Source organism: Macaca mulatta, chromosome 4 (assembly GCF_049350105.2).
Source record: "Macaca mulatta isolate MMU2019108-1 chromosome 4, T2T-MMU8v2.0, whole genome shotgun sequence".
Classification (NCBI taxonomy): domain Eukaryota; kingdom Metazoa; phylum Chordata; class Mammalia; order Primates; family Cercopithecidae; genus Macaca; species Macaca mulatta.
This window is the reverse complement of record NC_133409.1, coordinates 2,415,545-2,430,459: the sequence shown is the minus strand read 5'-3', so window position 1 is coordinate 2,430,459 and position 14,915 is coordinate 2,415,545. Positions and strand designations below refer to the sequence as shown.

Below are 14,915 nucleotides of genomic sequence, written 5' to 3'. Positions count from 1 at the left end.
TTTTGAAATGAATGAAAGTGGTAATACAACATAGTAAAGCCTGTATGATACAGTAAAAGTAGTGTTAAGAGGAACATTTATACCATTGAATGCCTATACCAAAAAACTAGAAAGATCACAAATTAACGACCTAATGTTGCACCTCAAGGAACAAGAAAAGCATGACCAAACCAAATCCAAAGTTAGCAAGAAATTTAAAAGATCAGAGCAGAACTCAATGAAATAGAGACCATCAAAACAATTTAAAAGATCAACAAAATGAAAAGTCAGTTATTTGAGAAGATAAACAAAATTGATAAACCACTTGTAGACTAACCAAGAAAAGATGAAATCTAAATAAACAAAATTAGAAATGAAAAACAGACATTACAACCAATACCACAGGAATGCAAAATATCATCAGAGACTATTATGAAAAACTACACACTCACAAAATAGAAAACCTAGAGAAAATGGATAAGTTCCTGGAAATACACAACTTCCCAAAGTTGAAGCAGGAAGAAATAGAACACCTGACCAGACCAATAATGAGTAGAAAGACTGAATCAGGGAAAAAAAAAAAAAAAAAAGTTTCCCAACAAAGAAAAGCCCAGGACCAGATGAATTCATAGGCAAATTCCACCAAACATATAAAGAAGAACCAATATCAATCCTGAAACTGTTCCAAAATGTCAAGAAGAAGGGAATTCTCCCTAATTCATTCTATGAGGCCAATATCACTCTGATACCAAAACCAGACAAGGACAAAACAAAGAAATAAAACTATAGTCCAAGATCCCCGATGAACATAAAAACAATTTTCAACAAAATATCACCAAACAGAATCCAATAGCACATCAAGAAGATAATACACCATGACCAAGTGGGTTTTATACCAGGATGCAAGGATGGTTCAACATACAAAAATAAATAAATGTGATACATCACATAAACGGAATCATGGACAAAAAACATAGGATCATTTCAATAAATGCAAAAAAAAAGCACTTGATAAAATTCAGCATCTCTTCATGATAAAAATCCTCAATGAAAACTAAGCATTGAAGGAATATACATAAAAATAATAAGGGCCATATATAACAATCCAATAGCCAAGGTCATACTAAATAGGGGAAAGTTGAAAGTCTGTCCTCTAAGAACTGGAACAAGACAAGGATGCCCACTGTCACCATTTCTATTCAATATAGTCCTAGAAGTCCTAGCCAGAGCCATTAGGCAAAAAAAAAAAAAAAAAAAAAAAAGTTAAAAAGTTGCTTTTTTTTTTTTAAAAGAAGCATCCAAATTGGTAAAGAGGACATCAAATTATCCCTGTTGACTGACAGTATAATCTTATATCTAGAAAAACCTAAAGACTCCACCAAAACACTCTTAGATTTGATAAATAAATTCAGTAAAATTTCAGGATACAAAATCAATGTGTAAAAATCAGTAGCATTTCTATACATCAATAATGATTTAGCTGAGAACCAGACATCAGTCCTATTTACAATAGCTACAAAAACAATGAAATACCTAGGAATATAATTAACCAAGGAGGTAAAAGATCTCTATAGGGAAAACGATAAAACATCAATGAAAGAAACTACAGATAACACAAACAAAGAGAAAAATGTCCTATGCTCATGGATCAGAAGAATTAATATGATTAAAATTACCATACTGCCCAAAGAAATCTATAGATACAATGCAATGCCTTTCAAAATACCAATGTTGTTTTTCACAACGTTATATATATTAAAAAAAAAAAAAAACCCTAAACTTCATAAGGAACCAAAAAAGAGCCCAAATGGCCAAATTAATCCTAAATAAAAAGAACAAAGCTGAAGGCACCACATTCCCTGACTTCAAATTATACTACAAGGTTATAGTAACCAAAACAACATGGTACTGGTATAAAAATAGACATATAAACCAATGGAACAGAATCCAGAACTCAGAAATAAAACTACATATTTATAGTCAACTGATCTTTGAAAATTGACAAAATCAACAATGGGGAAAGGACACCCTTTTTAATAAATAGCGCTGAAAAACTGGATAGCTATAGGCAAAAGAATGAAATTGGACCCCATATACAAAAACAAACTCAAGGTGGATTAAAGACTTAAGTGTAAAACCTGAAACTATAAAAATACTAAAAGAAAATCTAGAAAAAAACCCTTCCAGACGTCAGTCTAGGCAAAGAATTCATGACTAAGAACTCAAAACCAGAGGCAACAAAAACAAAAATAGACAAATATGACTTAATTAAACAAAAATAGTCTGCACAGAAAAATAAATAACCAACAGAGTTAATGGAAAACCTGCAGAATGGGGGAAAACTTGAAAACTGCATTTTACAGGGGACTAATATCCAAAATTTACAAGGAACTCAAACGACTCAACAAAAAATACCACAAATAATTCCATTAAAAAGTGGGCAAAGGACATGAATAGATATTTTTACTTTATTTAAAGTTCCGGGATACATGTGCAGGATGTGCAGGTTTGTTACACAGGTAAACATGTGCTATGGTGGTTTGCTGCACAGATCAACCCATCACCTACGTATTAAGCCTCACAAGCATTAGGTATTTATCCTGATGCTCTTCCTCTCCACACCCCCCTGACAGGCCCCAGTGTGTGCTGTTCCCCTCCCTGTGTCCATGTGTTCTCATTGTTCAGCTCCCACTTATAAGTGAGAACATGCAGTGTTTGGTTTTATGTTCCTGTGTTAGTTTGCTGAGAATAATGGCTTCCAGCTCCGTCCATGTCCCTGCAAAAAAACATGATCTTATTCCTTTTCATGGCTGCCTAGATTCCATTGTGTATATGTACCACATTTTCTTTATCCTGTCTATCATTGATGGGCATCTGGGTTGATTCCATGTGTTTGCTATTGTGAATAGTGCTGCAATGAACATATGCATGCATGTATCTTTACAATAGAATGATTTCTATTCCTTTGGGTATATACCCAGTAATGGGAATGCTGGGTCACATGATATTTCTGGTTCTAGGTCTTTGAGGAAATGCCACATTTTCTTCCACAATGGTTGAACTAATGTACATTCCCACCAACAGTATAAAAGCGTTTTAAAAGAGGATATACAAATGGCCAGCAAGCACATGAAAAATGCTCAACATCACTAGTCATCAGAGAAATTCAAATTAAAACCACAATGAGATTTCATCTCACACCAGACAGAATGGTCATTACTAAAAAGACAAAAAGTAACAGATGCTGGCAAGGATGCAGAGAAAAGGGAAAGTTTATACACTGCTGATGGCAATGTAAATTAGTACAACCTCTATGCAAAACAATGTGAAGATCTCTCAAAGAACTAAAAATATAACTACCATTCATTTCAGAAACTCCACTACTGGGTATCTACCCAAAGAAAAAGAAATCATTATTTCAAAAAGACACATGCACTCATATGTTTATTGCAACACTATTTACAATACCAAAGATAAGGAATAAATCTAAGTGCCCATTAACAGATGACTGAATAAAGAAAATGTAGTATATTTGCATGTGTATACACACACACACATATAATGTAATATTATTCAGCCATGAAAAAATGAAATCATGTCTTTTGCAGCACATGGATGGAAGCAGAGGGCATGATCTTAAGTGAAACAACTCAGAAACAGAAGGACAAATACCACATGTTCCTACTTATGTGTGGGAGATAAATAATGTGTATACATGGACATACAGTATGAAACCATAGACACTGGAGACTCAGAAGGGTAGAGGGTGGGAAGGGGATGGAGGAAGAAAAATTATTTAATGGGGAGAATGCACATTATTTGGGTGATGGATACCTTAAAAGCCCTGACTTCACTACTACAAATCTGACCATGTAACAAAATTACACTTGCACCTCCTAAATATATACAAATAAAAAAACATATAAATGAGCAATAATAACTAGAAAACGGATATTGCTAGCTGTTTGCTGAGTACTAAGAAGATGCCAGGAGTTAACTACACAGTCATGCATCACTTAATGCCAGGGATACATTCTGGGAAATACGTAGTTAGGCAATTTTGTCCCTGTGTGAATGTCACAGAGTATACTTACACATACCTAGATGATGTAGCCTACTACGCACCTAAGCTGTGTGATGTAGCCTATTGCTGCTAGGCTACAAATATGTATAGCATGCAACTGTACTAAGCAACTGTAACACAATGGTAATTCTGTGTGTATCTAAACAAAGAAAAGGCACAGTAAAAATACGGTAAAAAAGAAAAATGAAATCTCCATACTGTTTTCCATGGAACTAAAAATAGATTTCTTAAAGCACTAAAAGCAGATCTGGCATACAATCCAGCAATCTCACTACTGGGTATCTACCCAAAGGAAAATAAGTCATTATATCCCAAAGACACTGTGTGTGTATGTTTATTGCAGTACAATTCACAATTGCAAAGATATGGAACCAACCTAAGTGCCCGTCGACCAATGTATTAGTCCATTTTCACACTGCTGATAAAGACATATCCTAGACTGGGCAATTTACAAAAAAAAAAAAAAAAAAAAAAAAAAAGAGGTTTAATTGGACTTACAGTTCCATGCGCCTGGGAAAGCCTCACCATCATGGCGGAAGGCAAGGAGGGGCAAGTCCCATCTTACATGAACGGCAGCAAGCAAAGACAGAATGAGGAAGAAACCCCTGATAAAACCATCAGATCTCATGAGACTTATTCACTACCACAAGAACAGTATGGGGAAAACTACCCACATGATTCAGTTATTTCCAACCAGGTCCCTCCCACAACACATGGTAATTATGGGAGTTCAATTCAAGATGAGATTTGGGTGGGGACACAGAGCCAAACCATATCATTCCACCCATGGCCCTCCAAATCTCATGTCCTCACATTTCAAAACCAACCATGCCTTCCAAACAGTCCCCCAAAGTCTTAACTCATGTCAGCATTAACCCAAAAGTGCACAGTCCAAAGTCTCATCTGAGACAAGCCAAGTCCCTTCTGTCTATGAGCCTGTAAAACCAAAAGCTAGTTACTTTCTAGATACAATGGGGGTACAGGTATTGGGTAAATACAGCTGTTCCAAAAAGGAGAAATTGGCCAAAACGAAGGGGCTAGAGGCCCCATGTAAGTCTGAAATCCAGTGGGGCAGTCAAATATTAAAGCTCCAAAATTATCTCCTTTGACACCAAGTCTCACATCCAGGCCACACTGATGTAAGAGTTGGGTTCCATGATTGTGGGCGGCTTTGTCCCTGTGGCTTTGTGGAGTATAACCTCCATCCAAGCTGCTTTCACAGGCTGGTGTTGAGTGTCTGCAGCTTTTCCACACTCATGGTGCGAGCTGTCGGTGGATCTATCATTCTGGGGTTTGGAGGATGGCAGCCCTCTTCTCACAGCTCCACTCGGCAGTGCCCCAGTAGGGACTCTGTGTGGCGGCTCTGACCCCACATTTCCCCTTTGCACTGGCCTAGCAGAGGTTCTCCAAGGGAGCCCCACCCCTGCAGAAAACATCTGCCTGGGCGTCCAGGCGTTTCCATACATCTTCTGAAATCTAGGCAGAGGTTCCCAAACCCCAATTCTTGACTTCTGTGTATCCGCAGGCTCAACACCACATGGAAGCTGCCAAGGATTGGGGCTTGCACCCCCTGATGCATGGCATGAGCTCTACGTTGGCCCCTTTCAGCCATGGCTGGAGCGGCTGGGACACAGGGCACCAAGTCCCTAGGCTGCACACAGCTCAGGGATCCTGGGCCAGACCCATGAAACCACTTTTTCCTCTCAGACCTCTGGGTCTGTGATGGGAGGGGCTGCCATGAGGACCTCTGACACGTCCTGGAGACATTTTCCCATTGTCTTGGGGATTAACATTTGGCTCCTCATTACGTATGCAAATTTCTGTAGCCAGCTTGAATTTCTCCTCAGAAAATGGGATTTCTGTTTTCTATTGCATTGTCAGGCTGCAAATTTTTCAAACTTTTATGCCGTTTCCCTTTTAAAACTGAATGCCTTTAACAGCACCCGAGTCACCTCTTAAACATTTTGCTGCTTAGAAATTTCTTCCACTAGATAACCTAAAACATCTCTCTCAAGTTCAAAGTTCCACAAATCTCTAGGGCAGGGGCAAAATGCCATCAGTCTCTTTCCTAAAACATAACAAAAGTCATCTTTGCTCCAGTTCCTAACAAGTCCCTCATCTCTATCTGAGTCCACCTCAGCCTGGACCTTATTGTCCATATCGCTATCACCATTTTGGGCAAAGCCATTCAACAAGTCTCTAAGAAATTCCAAACTTTCCCACATTTCCCTGTCCTCTGAGCCCTCCAAACTGTTCCAGCTTCTGCCTGTTACCCAGTTCCAAAGTCGCTTCCACATTTTTGGGTATATTCTCAGCAGTACCACACTCTACTGGTACCGATTTACTGTATTAGTCTGTTTTTGTGCTGCTGATAAAGACATACCCGAGACTGGGCAATTTACAAAAGAAAGAGGTTTAATTGGACTACAGTTCCATGTGGCGGGGGAAGCCTCACAATCATGGTGGAAGGCAAGGAGGGGCAAATCCCGTCTTACATGGATGGCAGCAGGCAAAGAGAGAATGAGGAAGACACAAAAGCAGAAACCCCTGACAAAACCATCAGATCTCATGAGACTTATTCACTACCACCAGAACAGTATGGGGGAAACTGCCCCCATGATTTAATTATCTCCCACTGGGTCCCTCCCACAACACGTGGGAATTACGGGAGCACAATTCTAGATGAGATCTGGGTGGGGACACAGCCAAACCATATCAACCAATGAGTGAAAAAAGAAAAAGTGGTATATAGACACCATGAAATACTACTACTCAGCCATAAAAAAGAACAAAAGAATGTCTTTTACAGCAGCTTGGGTGGAGCTGGAGGTCATTATTTTAAGTGAAGTAACTCAGAAATGAAAAACCTAATACCTTATGTTCTTACTTATACGTGAGAGCTAAGCATGAGTACACAAAGGCATACAGAGTGGTATGATTGACTTTGGAGACTCACAAGGGGGAGGGTGGGAGGTGGGTGAGGAATAAAAAAACGACATATTAGGTACAATGTATAGACTCAGGTGGCAGGTGCACTAAAACCTTAGACTTCACTACTATACAATTCATTCATGTAACCAAAAGCCACTTGTACCCCAAAAGCTATTGAGATAAAAAAAATTTAAATAACATAAAAGATTAGAAAGGGTGCACCTGTATAGGGTCCTTGCCATGAATGGAGCTTGCAGGACTGGAAGTTGCTCCGAGCATGTCACTGAGCAAGAGGTGAGTGAATATGAAGGTCAAGGGCATGACCATAACTGCTATAGACGTTATAAACACTGGACACTTAGGCTACACCAAATTTATTTTAAAATATTTTCATTTCCTCAGTAATAAATTAACATTAGTTTACTGTAACTTTTTTACTTTATAAACTGTTTTTTTTTTTTTTTTTTTTTTGAGACAGAGTCTCACTCTGTCAGCCAGGCTGGAGTGCAGTGGTGCAATTTTGGCTCACTGCAACCTCTGCCTCCCAGGTTCAAATGATTCTACTGACTCATCCTCCTGGGTAGATGGGATTACAGGTGCACACCACCACACCTGGATAATTATTGTATTTTTAGTAGAGAGGGGTTTCACCATGTTGCCCAGGCTGGTCTCGAACTCCTGACCTTAGGTGATCCGCCTACCTCTGCCTCCCAAAGCTAATATCACTTAGCTTAAAACACATATGCATTGTACAGCTGTACAAAAATATTTTATTTCTTTATATTCTTATTCTACATGCTTTTTTCTAATTTGAACTTTTTTTACTTTTTAAACGTTTTTGTTAAAAACTAAGACATAAACACACACATTAGCCTAGGCCTGCATGGAGTTGGGATCATCAACATCACTGTCTTCCCCTCCACATCTTGTCCCACTGGAAGGTCTCCAGGGGCAGTGACATGCATGGAGCTGTCATCTCCCTGTGATAACAATGTTTTGGCCGGGTGCAGTGGCTCACACCTGTAATCCCAGCAATTTGGGAGGCGGGTGGATCACTTGAGGTCAGGAGTTCAAGACCAACCTAGCCAACATGGTGAAAACCCATCTCTACTAAAAATACAAAAATTAGCTGGGTATGATGGTGCATGCCTATGGTCCCAGCTACTTGGGAGGCTGAGGCACGAGAATGGCTTGAATCCGGGAGGCAGAGGTTGCAGTGAGCTGAGATTATGCCACTGCACTCCAACCTGGGTGACAGAGCAAGACTCCATCTCTGCACTCCAACGTGGGTGACAGAGCAAGACTCCATCTCAAAAAAATCAAACAAACAAAAAATTAGCTGGGCATGGTGGCGTTTCGGCGTGTAAACCCAGCAGCTTAGGAGGCTTCGGCAAGACAATCCCTTGAGCTCGGGGGTGGGGTGCTGGGGCGGGGAGGTTGCAGTGAGCTGAGATCATGTAACACTGCACTCCAGCCTGGGTGACAGGAGTGAGACTCTGTCTAAAATTTAAAAAAAAAAAAGCAATGTCTTCTTCAGGACACCTCCTGCAGGACCTGCCTGAGACTGCTTTATAGTTAAATTTTTTTTTATAAGTAGAAGGAATGCACTCTAAAATCATGACAAAAAGTAATAAAGCAAATACTAAACAAAAAGAATTTTTCAGCTCCATCATAATCTTATGCCACCAGCAATGTGATACAGTCAGTCATTGGTTAAGACGTCCTCACATGCAACACGATTGCTCATACAAATTCTCATCACGAATTTGAAATAATAATAGTCAACAAACCTGCCTATAAGTTTTACTACTGCATTCAAAAATAAACAACAAATATAGTTATATCAAGAATTCCTATCCAAAAAATTTTGTAAATATTTTGCTGATAAAACGAAGGTGCTTTCTAACTTTCATAAAATGCATTTTCAAAGTCTACCAAAGCATCTAAAACATACATGACGTGAAATGAGAAGTAATTTACTTAACGATAGTATATCTAAGGAAATGCCCTCCCACCTGTGACCTGAGGAGGTAGGAAAAGGAGAGTCAGGCACCGCTGGCCCTGCGTTATGGGGGTGCTCGACGCCTCGTGGGTGGCACCCAAAGGAGATGGGAACACACTTGGGAGAGAGAGCAGTAATCACACCATATGGTAACTGTGGTTTAGGAGATTCCAATGTCTCCCTCAACATCGCTGACCCACAGGAAGGGCCTGGGATTACTCTCCTAAGCCACATATAGCAGAGAGACCAGCACCTAGTGCTTCACCCTTCCAAAGTCAGAGCTACCTTTTCTGTGCATAAATCAATCTCAGAATAATCAGTGTACACAGATTAACCACAACCTCATCACATTTGGAAAAGAAATCAGATTGAGCTTACATCTCTTGAGCTCCCCACCCCAGCAGTGCAGGGCGCAGGAGAGCCTTACCTCAGGGTTCTCAGGTCCCACAGTCTCATCCCATCGCCAATGGCCGTGGTCAGGAAGAGGTTATAAGCCTGAGGCTGTTGGGTTGTAAATGATGAACCCTATAATTGTAAGGGGAAAATCAAGATGTACTTTCAAAGGTTGAGTTAATAAGCGTTATGCTAATGATATCTCATAATAGCTGATTCTCAAGTAAGATATTAACACAGTTTTTTTCTTATTTGTAACAATTTCAGAATTGGACTCCAAAAACTTCTAAATAAAGTAGTTAATGAGGGTATATTTTGACCTAGAGAATTATTGATGTGTGTTCTCTTTATGTGTAATGCCACTGAGAGTTACAGAAGTACAAAATGGTCAAAGATCAAAAGACCAAGATAGTAACACACCAAAATTCATGTTCAGAGTATAGACCATAAGCCATATTCAATAAATCATCTGAAAGATGCCCCTCAACAAAGCACTTAAAGTTAAGGCGAGTTCTTTATCTGCCAATTATCAACCGCTAAACTACACTGAGCAGGCTCCTGTGATGACGATGTGGGTGAGCTCCCACAGGGACTCGAGTCCCGGCCCTGACTCTGACTCGCTCCTCTTTCCCTGTGCTATCAGAAGCAATTCTCACTAAGTGGAACTGAACTCAACTCCATCTACAGAACCATTTGGCACAAAACATCACCTAAACACATTGTGATAAACAATGATTTCCATCCTCCTTCTAGGTCAAGAATATTAAAAATATTAAGACAAATTTCATGAAGGATAGATGTGCCTACAAGTCATCCTTCATTTGCAAACAGAAAATAAAGGCTTACTAAGTTCAGTAATAACAAACTAATAATAATTCAAGGCCAGGTGCAGTGGCTCACACCTGTAATCCCAGCACTTTGGGAGGCCAAGGCAGGCAGATCATCTGAGGTCAGGAAAATTTGAGACTAGCCTGGCCAACATGGTGAAATCTGTCTCTATAAAAATACAAAAATTTAGCCAGGCATGGTGGTGTGTGCCTGTAATCCCAGCTACTTGGGAGACTGAGGCGGGGAAATCAACTTGGGAGGTGAAAGTTACAGTGAGCCAAGATTGCATCACTGCACTCCAGCCTGGGAGAGAGAGTGAGACTCCATCTCAAGAAAAAAAAAAAAAGAAAAGAAAAGAAAAACAAAGCTGTAATACGTATTTTAAAATAATAATTCACACTAATAATTGAGGAGGCATTCAACAGATATTTACAGATCATCTACTGAATGCTGGTGTTACATGTGGTACTTTCAGCATAAAAAGAAGAAAATGTAGGCTTAGTTTAACAAAAAGACAGAGAAGATAATGGCACTGACAACACCTGACAGCAGTTGCTAATATACATAGGCTAAAGAGTAAAAAACTGGGCCAGGCTCTGTGGCTCACACCTGTAATCCCAGTACATTGGGAGGCCGAGGCGGGCTGATCACGAGGTCAGGAGATCGAGACCATCCTGGCTAACACAGTGAAACCCCGTCTCTACTGAAAATACAAAAAAAATTAGCCGGGCATGGTGGCAGGTGCCTGTAGTCCCAGCGACTTGGGAGGCTGAGGCAAGAGAATGGCGTGAACAGAATAGAAACAATATGTAATGACCAAACCTTTCAAGAGAAAAGGTAAACTTTTAAAAAATGTGTTCAATCCAATAGAGGGTGAGGAAGAAGAAATAAAGAACCAAAGAAAATTCAGGATTAGTAGAAAGCAAAGAAATAAAAAATGTGGAAGAGGAAGCACAAAATGATACCAAATATATGAATAATCATAATTGCAAACAGACTAAACTCAACAAGGAAAAGAGAGATAATATTAGGCTGGATTTCATTATTATCATTATTGTTATTATTTCACTTTTATTTCAGGTTCAGGGGTACATGTGCAAGTTTGTTATTAGGTAAAGTTGTGGCACAGGGGTTTGTTGTACAGATTATGTCATCACCCAGATACTTAGCCTGGTACCAACAGCTATGTTTTCTGCTCCTCTCCCTCCTCCCATCCTCCACCCTCAAGTAGACCCCAGTGTCTGTTGTTCCCTTCTTTGTGTTCATGAGTTCTCATCATTTAGCTCAAAATAGCACAGTATTGATGATAAAGCCACATACCTATGACCATCTGATATTCAACAAAGCCGACAAAAACAAGCAATGGGGAAAGGGCTCCGTGTTCAATAAATGGTGCTGGGATAACTGGCTATACGTGCAGAAGGTTGAAACTGGACCCCTTCCTCACACCATATACAAAAATCAACTCAAGATGGATTACAGACTTAAATGTAAAACCCAAAACTATAAAAACCCTGGAAGACAACCTAGGCAATACCATTCTAGACACAGCAACTGGCAAAGATTTCATGACAAAGACACGAAGAGCAATTGCAACAAAAGCAAAAATTGACAAGTGGGATCTATATAAACTTTAGAGCTTCTGCACAGCAAAATAAAGTATCAACAGAGTAAACATACAACCTACAGAATGGGAGAAAATATGTGCAAACTATGCATCTAATAAAGATCTAATATCCAGCATCTATAAGGAACTTAGGCTGCATTTTAAGAAAAATTCTGAAAACCTAATTTTAAAAAAAAAGTTGAAAGTGAAAGGTGGGGCTCAACCAGCACATGAGAACTCTAAGGAGGCAAGATGATATAAGCACTAGAAAAAAAACAAACAACAACAACAACAACAACAAAAACAGATAAAAGGTAAAGAAAGCCTCATTAGAAACAGTTTCTCCAAGAAAATGATAAAAGAAATAACTGCACATGAAAATATAAGAAGGATGAACTTAAATATCCCTAATAACATGCCCTTCAAATACACAAAGCAAAAGTCAACAGAATCACAAGAAGAAACTAGCTGGGCACGGTGGCATGGTGTAATCTCAACACTTTGGGAGGCCAAGGTGGGCAGATCACGAGGTCAAGAGATGGAGACCATCCTGGCCAATGTGGTGAAACTCTGTCTGTCTCTACTAAAAGTACAAAAATTAGCCGGGTGTGGTGGTGTGCGCCTGTAATCCCAGCTACTCAGGAGGCTGAGGCAGGAGAATCGCTTGAACCCAGGAGGCGGAGGTTGCAGTGAGCCAAGACCATGCCACTGTACTCCAGCCTGGTGACAGAGCAAGACTCCATCTCAAAAAAAAAAGAAGAAACTGACAAGATTACAACCATAATTATAGATTTTAACACATCTCTCAGTAATTAAAAAAATCAAGCAATAAGAAAATAGGAAGACCTGAACAATTTAAACACAATTAACAAGGGTGAGTCAATGAATATCCGGGCAAACGTACCAAATCGTCAGTAAAACCACATTTTTCTCACACACCTATGTAATATTAAAAACAAACCATAGAGTCCAGCTTCTCGATAGATAAAAAATCTCAAAGATACCAAGAAAATCCATACTATATATGGAGAGTTCATGCTCTGAACACAATGCTGTAAAATTAGAAACCAATAACAAAAAGGATGACCAAAAATTAACTCGTGGAAATCTAAAAGCATCCATCAAAAGCTTGGGTTGGAAAACATCATAATAAACATGAAGAAAATATTTAGTGCCAAGATAATAAAAATAGTGCATGCCCAAGCTGGTAAAGTGCAATGTCAGCATGAAAAATCAAGCAACAGGGAGACCACGTGTAAGAAGCTAGTAGAGGCTAGCGCTAGGCTTAACAATGCACAACATTGCTGAAGCAGCGTCCTTGTCTGGGATCAATACCCAGGGTTTGTTGCCTAGCACCAAGATTAAAGACACAGACAAAAACCAGTAGCAAGTTTAGGAGTAAAGGTTTCATAGGCCAACCAAATAAAAAGGAAGAGAGAGAGGTGTCCCAAAGGGAAAAGCCAGCCTGTGGTGGACTATGCCAGATTTTACAGGCAGGCTTGAGGAGGCGGTGGCTGATATATGGAGGGCCCACAGATTGGTTCGATCAAGTGTGACTTTTACACGGTAGGCAGGGAAGGCTGGTTGTCCCACCCTAATCCTTTTTTTGAGACGGAGTGAAACTCTTGTTGTTCATGGCTGGAGCGCAATGGCATGATCTAAGCTCACTGCAACCTTCTCCTCCCCAGTTCAAGCAACTCTCCTGCCTCAGCCTCCCAAGTAGCTGGGATTACAGGGGCATGCCACCACGCCAGGCTAATTTTTGTATTTTTGGTAAAAACTGGGTTTCACCATGTTGTCCAGGCTGGTCTCAAACTCCTGACCTCAGGAGATCCGCCCACCTCGGCGTCCCAAAGTGCTGGGATTACAGGCATGAGCCACTGAGCCCAGCCGCCCCACCCTAATCTTATTAGGCAAATGGACTTTCTGCTTGGCCAGCACCATTTTGCCTGCGCCTTGCTGTACACGTGGCTGGCAGAAAAGAGAAGATGGAGCCACCATTTTGAACATGTCTATTCCCACGTAGCCTTTTCCTATTGGCACAACTGCCGGCATTCGCCTGTACAAGCTTCTGGCTTGTTTGTCTATGTCTGCAGCTCGGTTTTACAGCCTGTTCTCTGTTAGAAAAGAAAATGATTTGGGGCTGCTTTCATTGACAGGAAACCCTTAGGGAGGATTCCCGTAACCTCATTATCTGCCTAAGTAATTTCTTCTTAACTCCTGTATCACTGCTTTGGAATGGGTACTAGGGAAAGACCCACACGAAATTCAGTAGCGGTCATCAGAGAAGAAGAAAAGGGAGGGATGTGGGTAGGTTTTCTCTGTATCAATAATCATTTCATGTCTTTTGAAAAAATACAGCAAGATCTAAAACTAATAAAGCAAAATAATGTAAGCGACTATTCCTGAAATCTGGAATCATGTATAATAAAATTATTTCATTAAAAAAGCTGTTCAAACTTGAACACATTGTTTTTAAATTCAAATTAGCTGTCTAGTATTATGTATTTACATCACAAAATAGTACATATTTTATTCAGAGGCAGGCAAAGAGTAAGTATCCTGTCAAGTTTTAAAAATATATAAAGTATCTACACCTGCTATGACTTTAAGGATATCAATAAATCATAAAACACTTATGTATTTTCATTTTTTAAATGAGCCATTTAATAATATAACACATAAAATAGGAAAATATGATCATCACTTTTTGATGTATTTGGCACTCTTAATACAATACTATAATGAATTTAAAATTCCATTTGTCCAACAGGATTAAGATAACTATAGGAGTAATTTCTCAGACCATTTTAATGGTAGTGCACTAGGATGACTGCAAAAAAAATAAAAAACCCATTATTGATGTATGACTAATATGGCTGAGCTGGTTACTAACCTTAGAAGAAATTAGAAATGCCCTATTTTATATTTTACTGGAAATACAGCATTTGGGCCAATGATAATTTCTGCTTCTCCTGTATTTGGACTTGCAGGATGACAGTTCATGAGTGGCAGCCCCCACATGGCTGTGGTTAGTTTGATGTACATTGTGCAACTGAACAAAAATGTAAGACAAGTTTCTTAAAAAAAGC

General features: G+C 39.5%; 1 protein-coding gene across 11 annotated transcripts in view; it reads right to left on the bottom strand.

Annotated features, from left to right (window-relative positions):
- Positions 1–14,915, bottom strand: part of WDR27 (WD repeat domain 27) — a 309,044-nt gene that overhangs the window by 207,645 nt on the left and 86,484 nt on the right. For 10 of the 11 annotated variants that reach the window (XM_028846955.2, XM_078001101.1, XM_078001104.1 and 7 more), the window contains one exon: positions 9,424–9,521. The exons of the other annotated variant lie outside the window; for it this stretch is intronic. In XM_028846955.2, the coding sequence (XP_028702788.2) occupies positions 9,424–9,521 (98 nt within the window). The remainder of the gene's footprint in view (positions 1–9,423; positions 9,522–14,915) is intronic. 11 annotated transcript variants of the gene reach the window in all.